The 13,648-nt window shown below is 38.8% G+C and overlaps 1 protein-coding gene across 1 annotated transcript in view; it reads left to right on the top strand.

The window, feature by feature from the left end:
* Positions 1 to 13,648, top strand: part of CSMD1 (CUB and Sushi multiple domains 1) — a 1,745,896-nt gene that overhangs the window by 873,464 nt on the left and 858,784 nt on the right. The window contains exon 6 of the mRNA XM_024768064.1: positions 12,873 to 13,080. Coding sequence (XP_024623832.1) covers positions 12,873 to 13,080 — 208 coding nt within the window. The remainder of the gene's footprint in view (positions 1 to 12,872; positions 13,081 to 13,648) is intronic.

The following is a 13,648-nucleotide window of genomic DNA, read 5'->3' as shown; positions in this document are numbered from 1 at the left end:
AACTTACAGTATTTTTCCATGATTTGCTTTTCCATGTAAGTACCATATTAGGTTGCAGGGCTGAAGTTGTCTAGTGCCCAAAAAAACACACGTTCAATTAAATGCCATTCATTGTGAAAGGCAGTGATGGAAGTGTTTAATAGCGAGGACTTGGTCATTCAAGGTCTTGGTCATTCAAGGTCATTTCTTACTTACTAGCTCAACATCATGGACAAGCTGTCTGCAAAACCTCTGGTTCTGAATCTGTTGAATTGGATTAATGCTACTTTTTTTTTTTTTATAATTGAAGTATAGTTGATTGACAATGTTGTGTTACTTTCAAGTGCAGAGCAAAGTGATTCAGTTTGGATTATATATATATTATATAGCTGGATTAAAACTACTTTTAATTTCATGGGACTGGTAAAGTTTAAATGAGATGCTTGAAGTACTTAATACCAATAATAGCTATTATTATTGAAATCATTATCATTGAAGAGCTAGAATGGAACAGATATGGAGACCGGAGGAGGCCAATTCATCCTCTGAAAAACTCTTAGAGACTAAAGTCATAGAGCATAGTGCATTGTTTTCTCTTTTTAAGATTGGTATTAAATCATAAACATTTCAGTTTTAACTGACAGCATTTTCTTCTCAATATCCTCAATATTATCCAAAGGAATAGTTCTCTCTCTCCCCATAATTGAACATAATGATTGTTTCCAGTGTTTGCTTCTACACATAATGCTATAATTAGTGTCTCTGTACATATAACATTGCTTTTGTTTCTTCTGTTTGATTATTTCCTAAGGATAGAATTCTCAGAATGTTATTTATGCTTTGCAAATTTGCTGAACAAATTTCCATGCCACAAGTATTTTCACTACAATTACTCTTGGTTTTGATGTTAGTATTTCCTTTTAAGTTGCTGAGAATTTACTAGCATTAAAATGATGCCCCAAAGTTGCTTTTTTTTTTTTTTTTTTAATTGCCAGTAGAATATATCTGCTGTCTATTTGTATTTGTTCATTTGTTCTTTCAAGAAACGTTTATCCAGGAGAGACAAGATGTCAGATACATTTAACAGTCGGGTCACTAGACTTTTTCTGTCAAGGGCCAGATAGCAAATATTTTATGTGTTTCAAGCCATATGGTCTCTGTTTCCGCTACTGTAGTCAGTCATTTTAGAGCAAAAGTCTCCATAGACGCTACCTAAACAAATAGGCATGGCTGTTTCCAGTAAAACTCTATTTACAATAACAGTTACTGGGCTGTATGTAGCCCACAGGCTGTAGTTTGCTTACGTTAGTTCTTCGCTGGGGCTACAAAGCGAACAAAACAAGAAAAATGCCAACTGCCATGAGAATATCTTAATGGGTAGAGGTAGACCACATCAATCGAAAAACAATGAGTAAAAACAAATAAATATGTCACATATCCAATCGTAGTATGTGTTCACAGACGCTCTCACTAAGACAGTGACATTTGATTGAGCTGTGGTGACCAGTTGCTTGGTGGGTTTTGACAAGAGAAGTGGCATCATCTCATTTTGAACGTAAGAGCCTTACGCTGGCTGCTCTGTTGAGCAAAGAATGTATGGTGGGAAGAGCAAAGTGGGCAAACCTGTGAGGAAGCCACTGCAGGCTTCAAGGTGAGGGGTGATGTCATGTTGAGAGGCAGTAGGAGCAGGGAAGGCGGCACAATGCATTTGGGTTAAGAATACAGCTTAGAAGGGTCAACTTTTCCGAGAGACTCCTCTGAAGACCTACTGGACAGTAGATTCCCTCCCGCCCTTGACCCAGGGCACTCTTTATCCTATCATTCTTATTCTTTATCATTGCATTAAAAAAAAACAAAACTTACAGACTTCATTTTTTTGAGCAGTTTTAAGATGACAGAAAACTTGAGCAGGAACTAGAGAGCATCCTATATACTAATTCCTCTGCCCCCTGCGCAGTCTCTCCTATTCTTAATATCTTACATTAGTGTGGTACCTTTGTTACAACTGATGAAATGATATCGATACACTCTGACAAATGCATAATGCCATATATCCACCATTACAGTATCATGTAGAATGGCTTCACTGCCCTTAAAATCCTCTGTGTTCCACCTGTTCACCTCTCCCTCCACCAGATACCCTGGTAACCCCTGATCATTTTACTGTCTCTAGAGTTTTACCTTTTCAGAATGTCATATAGTTGAAGCCATACAGTATGCAGCCTTTTCAGATTGGCTTCTTTCTCTTCGCAATATGCATTTAAGGCTATTCCATGTCTTTTTGTAGTTTGGTAGTTCAATTCCTTAGTTTTCGGAATAATATCCCATTATATAAATGCAACAGAGTTTGTTTATCCGTTAATCTATTGAAGGACATCTTGGTCTCTTCCAGGTTTTAACAATTATGAATAAAGCTGCTATAAAAACAAAACAGACAAACAAACAAAAAAGAAAGAGCCAGTAGAATTTTACGATGCAGTGGTTACAAGTTATGAGAGAAACAGGAGAGTCATGGATGGCACTATTTTTATCTAAGCCACTGGAAGAATGGGGTTCCGGTTTACTGAAAGGGAGAAAGCTAGGGAATTTCAGATTTGGAAAAGGAAAAGTCAAGAATATGATTTGGGGGTTAGTAAGTCTGGAATGCTATTTAGACATCCATATGGATATGTCAGGTTGGCAGGTGGATACAAAAAACTGAAATTCAAGAGAGATCTGAAATGGAACTACAAATTTGAGAACTGTCAACATATGTACCGTATTTACATCCACATAACTGAAACTAGATGAGATCACCCAGGTAGTAAATGCAGTTAGGAAGAAAAGAGGTCCAAATACTGAATACCGGGCACTGCACTAAGGATTGGGAGATGGAATCAAAATAATGAGGAGGCTGAGAAGAAATGGTCAATAAGATTAGAGGCATCCACGTGTGTAGTATATAAAGTAGTAGTGAATAAAAGCATATGTACACGTTGTACTAGTGTCAGGCTATACTACACCTTTGTATGACGTAATCATTGGTGGAAAATGGAGGACGGGTACACAGAATCACCCTGGACTATTTTTGCAACTTCTTATGAATTTGCAATTATTTCAAGATAAAAGGAAGTTTTAAAAGTATATTGAGAAAAGTCCTTCAAGGAGGTGGAGATGGATAACTGTGGGATGTTGTTGAGTGCTTGTATAAGATAAGAACTGAGAACTGACCATTGGATTTGTTGGTGTGGCTGACGTGAGAAGAGCAGTTCTTGTGGACCCCTGAGGACAAAATCCTGACTCAAGTGGGTTCAGTAGAGGATGGGAAGAAATTAAAGATTGCAATTATATACATTATTTGAGATGTGTTGCTGGGAAAGGGATTTTTATAAATAAAGTTAAAGGTAGATATGGAGACAGGAAAATAGATGTGGAATCAAAAGATAGTTGCTTTTTAAAAAAAACATTTTTGAATGGGGAAAATTATAACATGTTTGTATGCTGAGAGCAGTTCTCCAATAAAAAGGGTAAATGATCATTTGTTGGGAGGTTTGGCTTAGAAACTTGTTCAGGGATGAAAGCAAGAGCACAGACAGCATTAACCCTAGGTTAAGAGCGTTTATCATTCATATAGGAAGGAAATTTTATGAGCAGAAAAGCAGATAGGTGATCAAAAGATTGTAAAATGTCTCCTTTGATTGCTTCTGTTTTCTTAGGGAAATAGGAGACAAAATCACCATGTAGTATTAAGGATGTGGTAGGAGATGCTGGCAGGTGGATGAGGAAGAGGGTACAAAATGGTCATTCCCCCCGAAAGAGGACTGAATGGATGAAGGGAACAAAGTAGGAATGTCACCATTGAAAGCCAACTTGGATGTGGTCCTTAATTTAAAGTGAGACCCATCAGTGTATTTTTGTTTTGGGTTTTTCTCCAGCCAGTTTACCATGGGAGAAAGTGTGGATTTGCCCTGATTTGAGTCTAAGGTGTTGACAGTGGAGTTACGGCAGACCTCAGGCAATGACTGAAATGACTGAAAATGACTGAAATGACTGAAATGATGGCCATGAAATCTGAGGATGGCAAGGGGAGAAATGGGGACATGAGGTGCCTGAGGGGAAGGAAGTGAAAAAATGTCAAGATCAGGGAACTGTAGGTCTATCGGTGTCAAAGAATTATTGAAGTTAAGGTATTGGAGGCAGTGACCTGGAAATATAGAAAGTGGAGGTCTGAGAATGGGACACCCCACATTGCAGCTCTGGAAAATGATCATTTATTGGTACTGAGAAGATGAAGGGTGATGGTGGGAATGAATGACTGTGCGGGGTTAGGTTTTTGGAAGAGGGGCCGAATGAACTAAGAGGCCAATATTCAGAAGATGATCTAACTCGATACTGAAATCAGCAAGAATCAAGACAAATGTAGAGCTGGAGAAACTGATAGCGAGCTAGAAGTAAACATCTGCAAGGACTAGTGGGGCTGCCCAGGGGATGTTGTAGATGACTCCAGGGAAGAAGGTGTCGGATTCTGAGGACGAGAGACTCCACGCTGGGGAAAGAACAAAAGCAGGCCAGAAGTCGTAATGAGATGTGTGTTGGTGGGCATGTAGTCCAGCTCTAGGGACAGTGGTACTTGGGCTATGGATGCTTAACATTGACCTTGGGGAGGATTTCATGATGCAACGTTCTGAGAAGACAGCCGGCTTCCATGAGAAAGAAGTGAGGGGATACCTCAGAAGTGGCTGAGACACAGGAAGTTTTGCTGATAGATGACCTTGAGTTTCAGAGGACCTAGCGGAAGGTTTTTAAGAGCTTGGGAGAGGTAGGGGTCAGACACGTGAGCTTTGTAGAACTTTGAGCGAATGAGGGTCTGAGGGGATGAGGGGTGACCTAGGAGACCAGCGTTTCTTCCAGTGTCTTCAGTACCTAAGGATGAAGGATGTTAAGAGGTTAATCTCCTGATGGTCTCAGGTGTGACATAGGTGGTGGTGAGGCTACAAGAACAGTAGCAAAAGATCTGGGCCCCCTTTCATTCCAGCCCCTGGAGGAGTGGAAACCTGGGGAAGGAGGCTGCCTCCTGGTGACTGGGCTCTGTGTGACTCTCCCCTCCTTCTGAAGCAGCTGCTAAACTCCTGGTGAAAACAGTGTGTAGACTTGGAAGGGCAGTTTTACTCAAAGCAGTGATACAATGGTCAAAATAATTAAATAAACTATCATTGAGTGATCGTTGCATGCCAGATGGGAGAAAATAATAATAGCTATTTTTACTGAGTCCTTAGTATTGTCCTGAGCACTTCACAGCTATTGATCTGTCTAACCTTCCCAACCACCCTGTGAATAGATGCCAGTATTATCTTCATTTATAAATAACCAAACTGAGGCCCAGAGAAGAGAACTTGTGACACAAAAGTGGGAAAACCTGGATTCAAACCCAGGCAGTCTGACTTGTAGGTACCAATATTCTACACAGCCCTAGGAAAAGTATATTAGAGACTATTGCCTAGTATTAGACATTGAACATTATAAATGTGTGTACATTTCTTTTTTCTTTCCTGGATGCTTTTCATACAATTTTTAAAATTGAGAAGAAACTATACAACCCACTGTATACCCTGCATTTTATAAATTCAATATTCTAGGTCAGGAATTTGTTGAAGCAATGTTGCAAATGCTCGGTAAACACTGCATGGTTTGGTTTGGGTGCAACATACTTTCTTTAGTGATTTATCTGTTGTTAAACATTTAGTTGGTTTCAATTTTTCTTTATGATAAATATGGCAAAGTATGTCTCTAAATAATGTTTTATTCTGTATTTTGAATCATGCCCTTAAGATACATTCCTAGCAGCATTTATACCCAGGCAACGCTTATAATAATTTTACAGTTTAGGATGAAAATTTTTTAAAGTTTTGAAATTCCTTAGGGGAAATAGTGCACTCTGATTTCTGCTTACAGATAGAATTATTTTCCCCACTTACAGAAATCAGTAGGTTCAAACACATCTTTTATTAAAAACCTTATCTGCTTCGTGGATTAACTTGATGGCATTCAGGCTCCTTTAAGCTGTAGAATGTTTTTTTTCCCAAATACAAGATTTTTTGAAAATTCAATATAGGACACGGATTTAAAGAAATAATTGCTCTAATAGACATTTGGTGTGGGAACAAAGCCCAACCAGTTGACTTTATTTGCTACTTGTAACCTGTGACTCCTACCTGTGGATGTCCTAGGAGCACAGTTTTTAAAATATAGAGTGAAGTGACTCAATATTATATGCATCTTTTTGTTTGTTTGGTTGGTTTTTTTGCGGTACGCGGGCCTCTCACTGTTGTGTCCTCTCCTGCTGTGGAGCACAGGCTCCGGACGCGCAGGCTCAGAGGCCATGGCTCACGGGCCCAGCCGCTCCGCGGCATGTGGGATCTTCCCGGACCGGGGCACGAATCTGTGTCCCCTGCATCGGCAGGCGGACTCTCAACCACTGCGCCACCAGGGAAGGCCTGTATGCATCATTTTATTAAGAAGTATTTTGTGTGCTGATTTTTACAGTCAAGTATTTACCTGGCAGTTTCGAACCTATCTTCATTTTCTTTCTGCGTAATGTGTAAAAAAAAGGTGTATGGGGGGAGATGATGGAATTCTAAATAGCATTTACTTAGAGTCCCCCCAGTTTTTCAGCTTCCAGACAAAACATTGCTCTGGATATAGCAAAATTAATGTTCAAGTAAAATTTTTGATACATTTGTACTGCTGTGAACATCCAGGGATAAAAGAAGCTTACATTATGTTCATATAACTATATTATTTAAATATTGGCCAGAATTATTTATTTTATTTTAATGGTTACTTATCTTTTTTTAATACATTTTACTTTTTATACGTGGTTTTTAAGTTTACATCAGATGCTTACAGAGCTTGAAATAATTCTTCAGTTTCCGGGAAGATTGTTCATAATCTCCCTTTCTTAATGTTTTGCTCTGATTATTTTGCTTTCTCTGCCTGCCTTGGCTTTAATTCTTCTAGAAATTTCCCCACTGCTCTGCTGAGAATAAAAATAATATTTCTGGACTTGTGGCTTAGCTACTTGATGAGAACAAACAAAGCAAAACAAGCCATCAGCTAAACCCCTCCTGGACCTGCTACCATGATGAAACCTTCTTCTTGGCAATTAATTTTCGTCTGAAATACCTCGCTGCTTAGAGGCTTGCTGTTGTTTCTAGTAGAGTATTATTTTTTTTAACTTCATGCTTGAAAATACCTCCTATTTCTATACATAAATTAACTTTTCTATTTCTACTCTTGGAAATGATATAGTTTGATGCCATGTTTAGGCCCAGAAATATATATTACTGTAGTCCCATTTTTCCTACTGAAGGTGACTGAGTACTGAGTTCCAGGCCGCCTACTAGGAATAGCAGACCTGTGCAAAGGCAAACTCGTAAAGCTTATGGTTCAATGCTTTGCCCTTAGCAAAGTGCTAAGAAGTAACAGAGCAGGATGAAGAGACAGGGAATGGTCCAAAGTAGATGCCAGTTCATACACAGCGGTCAGAGAAGGTGGACCCAGGAAGGGGACTAATGAGCAGACTGGAAGGCAGGATGGTGAGTGCGGAGGCCCTGGGGCAGGGACACACTTGGCTGTGGTCCCAGCAGGCTATGGTTAGAGGGGGATGAGGAGAGTTGGGGTGGACAGAGGCCAGGCAACGTGGGCGTGAGATGGGGGCATGGGGTCATATCACCTAGGGCTTCTCAGGTCCTGGTCGGGTTTGATTTTATTCCGAGTGGGGATACGGAAAGTTTAACAGTTTTGAGTGGAAATTTTTAAGATTCAAGTTAAATTTTAAAAGGATCAGTCTAGTTAATTTGAATGAAACAGATTCCAGAGAAAAGATGAGAGTAAGATCATTTAGTTTTCAGTACTATTGTGTGTGTGCTTGTAAGTGTATGTGTGTGTGTGTAAACAGCATTAAGAGATGATTCCAAAGGTCTGTGGCCATTATGTATAATGTATATGTTTTATATTTATATATATATATATAAATCTAGCTAATGATCTCTAGTTTTGAAACCTCTATCTAATTTTCAAGTAAAGCATTTGATTTCAGTATTTTAATTATGAATAATTAGAGAAAAAGTGTTACATTGTTTAGTTTAACTATGTTTTTGCAATGTTACTGATTTATAACCAGTGAGGCCTGCCTTGTGAAAACATATCTCAGAAATTATAAACTTATGTATTTAAAAATATAATTTGTCATATAAAATAATTTAAATTACATTTGTCACACACATATTTTCCATCAAAATACTAATCCTAGTGTTAGAGATATGTTAAATAAAAACAACAATAAATTTATTATATCTCTACTGATTTTTCGGTTTTTCTAAAGAGATAACATATTTTAGTTTGGAACATTTGATAGCTATTTCCTAATTAATTTCTTTATCAAAAAACTGTGTAAAAGTGTACCAAAATGAGAGTATTTTCAAATACTATTGCACTAACTAGAATTCTTTTAAATTACTTTAAATAAACATATTATCTAAGGGGAAATAGTTATAGTCTTCCTGTGTTTTAATAAGTTTAAATAGGTCAAATATCTAATCGATGATTTATCTTGACTCAAAGAAAGAATACTACACAGCATTTTAATATGGTTTTAATTCCTCTTGTTTAGAAGGATCTATATAATACCAGTGAAAAGAACTGGAAAAAGCACTAATTAAATTCATCTAAATAATTGGTTCTTAATGAGGGGCAGTTCTGTCCCCAGAGAACAGTTGGCAATGTCTGGAGACATTTTTGGCTGTCACAATGGGGGCGATAATCTTGGCAATTAGTGGGTACAGGGTAGGATGCTGCTAAACCTTCTACAATGCAAAGGACAGCCTCTCAGAACAAAAAATTATTTGGCCCCAAATGTCAGTGGTGGAGAGGTTGAGAAGCATGATCTCAGTGTTACCTCTTTATAATAACTTTAAAAAGGAATTTGCTTTCTCCTTGCTGCTCTTTATTATAGGAGACACCTGTAATAATGAGGTGTAGGTACCTCCTAGAAAATGCAGGATCTTCATTCATGTACATTTCCCGAGCAGATAACTGAAAAAGAGATATGAGTGAATATTTTATGACTCTGGACATCTCATATTTTCATAATTTTCCCTTGGAAATTGGTGATGTAGTTAAAAATTAGGACGGGGATATATGATACTGTGTCTCTATGTTCCTTGGGGCCTTCAGATTGAGAGATTTTCATCTCTGAACTCTGAACTGTCACTACTACAATTGCTGCTATACTAGTCTTACTATTACAAATGACAACAAAAGCGAAATCAGTAAACGCATATTGAACCACAATAGAGTCTATTGCATAGTGCTGTAAAGACCAGCTGACGTAACCCATTGCCTTAGCCCAAGGCTAAGGTCATAGAAGTGTCAGCTTCATCCTCGGGTCCATCGAGATACCAGCAGTTGCTCTAGTAAAGTTCAGTTATCGTCAGTATTTTTTATTGGGCACTTTAAAAATAATATATGGTGAGATACAAAAGTAAGTAAAATATCATACATGATTTTCAGGGTTTTTTTTTTTGGAGATTTTGAGAAATATAAAGAGATTTATTAAAGGACTGGGCTCATTGGATTTGGAGGCTGAGTCTTAGCACTTGCAGTCAGCGAGCTGGATCCAGGGGAGACAGGGCTGTAAGTTCCAGCCCAAGTCCATGTTGAAGGCAGTCAATCCAAGAGAGTGAATTCTCTCTTAATCCACATTCTTGTTCTATTCAGGTCTTCAGCCTCACAGACACACTCGAATAATGTTTAACCAACTATCTGGGCTCCCTGTGGTCCTATCAAGTACCCATGACACCTCTATTTTCCTAGCCTCAGTCCCACGAGAGTAGACTCTGAGATCCAGACTTAATGCAGCTAAAGTATTTGGGAGGTGATTCAGGAAGCAAAGTGAACTAGTGAGGAGGTAAGGCTGGGAAGTGAAGAATGCCATTGAGGTGTGTTTTAATAGGGTTAGTCTTGTGGGAATTGGTACTAAATCTCTCTGGGTCTTATCTGATACTCCATGTAAGTTACAGTTTAAAATTTCCCCACCAAGGGGAGAGAAGGCTGGGCTTATGTTACCCTTCCTCACATGCTATTACATTTTAGATGTGTAAAATGTTACAGTTTAGAAAACAAATTATCTTACAAAACTGGGGAAGAAGCTACAACTGTTCAAATGTTTTGTTGGAAAAACATGTGAAGCACCATTGCAGTTGCTTTCAAACACACACAGACATGTTCAAACACACATACACATCTGACCTCACTCTGTACAGTTTTTTATTAAGTTTGTTATCCAGTGAGTGGTATGAATAATTTTTGTTTTGTTTTATGTGCTTAATTATCAAAGAAGATATCATCAATCAGACTACCTGATAGTGTTCTGTAATATTTTATTTGAAATGCTGCATTAAGAATTATAACACATCCTGCATCTGTTTAGCCTGACATAATTCTAACTGTAACTCACTTAAAAATGTTCTGTGGTCATTAAAATATCTACCAGAGAAAACACAATGGTGATTGCAGCCTTGGAAGAATTATAGTTTTTGTTCTCTACCAACTTTTTTATTTTCTTTCTCTTTAGTTTCATTTTCTATTCTTTTTGTCTTCCTCATACAATCTACTCCTAGTCTCAACAGAGTAGCCATAAAATCACACCACTTGGCTGCGCCTGTGTTGGGCACCCCAGGCTCTTCTGGAGTTAGTGAGTACAGAACTCACTCGCTAGGCCATCCAAGCGTGGTTCTCCATGACCTGCTTAAGCCCTCAGCTGAAGTCCTAGGAAAATCTAGATACTTAGCGTCTAAACTCTTAGAGTCATTGGATCAAAGGAAGTGACACTGGAGGTTACCCAGTTCAACCACCCTTTTAAACAGAAGGTAGATGTGTTGCTGAGAGATCAGTGCTGATATCATCTTGCAGATACCAGCACAGTTCTGTCAGCTGATAAAATATTCCTATACCAGGTAATATATAGCCACTTCCTGGAGTACCTGGAAACATGATGTCACCCCAGCTCAGTAGACACCTTCTACAGGTCCTCAGATCTTCCGACAGTTGAGTGACCAGAGGGAGAAAGGCTGCAGGGGAGGAACTCCACGGCCCTGCCCTAGAGCTACAGCCAAGGTCCGTGGTTGATGTTTGGTACCTGTGCATACATACTCTTGTCAGATAGGTTTAGTATCACCTCTGTTCGGTCAAGGTCACCAAGCTATTTTCCCAAAGAACCCAGTATGCTTCTTACCCTCTTCACTTTTATTTTATGGTTATAGTGTATTATGCACACAAATACACCTGTTTCGAGGTCTTTTAAATCATAAACAATGCTTCAGCGCATAGGTTACAGTTTCAAAAATCCAGAATAATTTGATCTGAGTGTTTCTCCTCTAACACTTGGGAAGGAGAGCTGTTTGCTAGGCAGCTGAATTACAAACCACTTATGCAGTCTTTGCTGTCAGATTTAATACATTTCATGTAATCACCCAACCACAGCATTGGATGTGAAAACTTTTAAGTTTATATATATATGTGTGTGTGTGTGTGTGTATCAACTTTTTATATATAAGTGTGATATGCTTATATACACAGTTATTTATTCAGTAGCCAATGTAAATATCTGTTCCAAGTGATCTCGTCCGTCTAGTCCCACAAGCTGCCAAAGGCAAGTTTCCCATCTTGGTAACAGGCTGACTTTGTCTATTGTTCTAATTGTAACGCTGATGTCCCTAATTGTTAAATACAATTGTCCCTTGGTATCTTCGGATGCTCTAGTCCCTTACATAAAATGGCATCGTATTTGCCTATAACCTACACACATCCTCCTGTATACTTTAAATGATTTCTAGAATACTTATAATATCTAATACAATGAAAATATTATGTAAAGCGTTGTGGGCATGCAGCAGACTTAGTTTTGCTCTTTGGAACTTTCTAGGAATTTTTTTGTATATTCTTCATCTGTTGGTAGAATCTGTGGATGCTGAGGGCCAAATGTATACTGTTTGCTAGGATTGTCTGATAGGAAAGAAGGAAGGGAGGGACGGTATTCACAGACTTGTCTTAAAACATGTTATTTCACAAATATTTATCTACCCTATATATACAGTTTACTACATACATAACATTTTGTAATAGATGATTATATAAATTGAATACCATCTAATTTTTACTCTGTGGAGAAAGTTACAGGATCCATTTCTCTTCAAAACAATATTTATTCCAATGCTAATTTGTATCCTAAATGTATTTTATCTTACTGACCTTTTCCTTGTCACTTTTCCAAGATAATCCATTTTAAGTTTTCATGCAACTATTTCCTACTCAGAACTTTTTTATGAGTTGATGTGTCTCCGTTATCATATCATTCAAGAACTTATCTGAAATTCAAAACCAAGTGCACATTCCAAACTCTACAGGACATAAAGATTAGGGCAACTGCTTCTTTTAAGATCACTGTATTTTCAAGCCAGCTCTCAGAAAAGGAAGAAATGATGGCCACATACTGTTAAGACTCACAGTGTTGCCAACTTACTTCCATCTTCCAAGATGCAGAGAAAACCTTTGAAAATACGGTTCAGCTGTCTGTGAATGTCAGGTGTATAGTAACTGCACGTTCCAGATTTTAGAAATGACACAATTTCACTTCTTTCTATAGTGGCAGTTCAGTTAACAACACGGTGTAATGGGTAGACTTTTGAAGTCTTTCTGTAGAACTAAACTAACAAACCAGGAGAGACCCTTTGTCAGGTTGCGTGTCGCTATTTGGGGTTCAGAAAATGTGTCACTGATCGAGCGCGACAGTTTGTGGAGGTGCTTGTGTACGAGGCCATTTTCAAGTACGCTTTCTTTGTTTCTGTCCTGTGCAGCTGAGGGGGCCTGTGGAGGGACCTTACGGGGGACGAGCGGCAGCATCTCCAGCCCCTACTTCCCTTCAGAGTACGAGAACAACGCCGACTGTACGTGGACCATCCTCGCAGAACCCGGGGACACCATTGCCTTAGTCTTCACTGACTTTCAGCTCGAAGAAGGATATGACTTCTTAGAGATCAGCGGGACAGAAGCGCCCTCCATATGGTGAGTACTGGACAAGAAATGTCCTTCCCACTTCCCACAACAGACTTTACAAAGTTGTGTTCTTTCCTTGCCTTCCGCTGTTGGCTGCTAAAATGTCATCTATATTGTGACTGATTTCCAAGTTTCTAAGATGTCTTTGTGCTGGTATTTGGAGCTGGAGATGTTATCTGGCCTTGGGCACTGGAACATATCATGTCTCATCTTGGATTCTTATAAAGCAACACAGAAGATGGCAGCTAAGTGAGCTAAGCTAGTTTTGGATTTGGTCTGGAGCTGATTCAGTGTAAACAGATATTTTTAGACAGTGGAGATTTAAAAATGTCACGTCACCAGCCGTTTGTCGCCTCTGCTGCAGATGTGTGATTGTGTATGTCTTTTCCTCCCTGGAGATGCTGCACCAAATCATGTAACCACCTATGAGGGTCACAGGCAAACCATAAATACTAATCTGATACATAGATAATGCCAGTCATCTGACGATCAGTTCTCTGGTGTGTGCGCTAGTGGCAACAGAAAAAAACCTGATCAGATCCATTACAGTCTCTGGTGTATGGTGTTTCTTGTGTGG

This window comes from Neophocaena asiaeorientalis, unplaced genomic scaffold (assembly GCF_003031525.2).
Source record: "Neophocaena asiaeorientalis asiaeorientalis breed wild unplaced genomic scaffold, Neophocaena_asiaeorientalis_V1.1 scaffold16, whole genome shotgun sequence".
Classification (NCBI taxonomy): Eukaryota; Metazoa; Chordata; class Mammalia; order Artiodactyla; family Phocoenidae; genus Neophocaena; species Neophocaena asiaeorientalis.
Note: the sequence above shows the minus strand (reverse complement) of the source record. Positions and strands in the feature narration are given on the sequence as shown.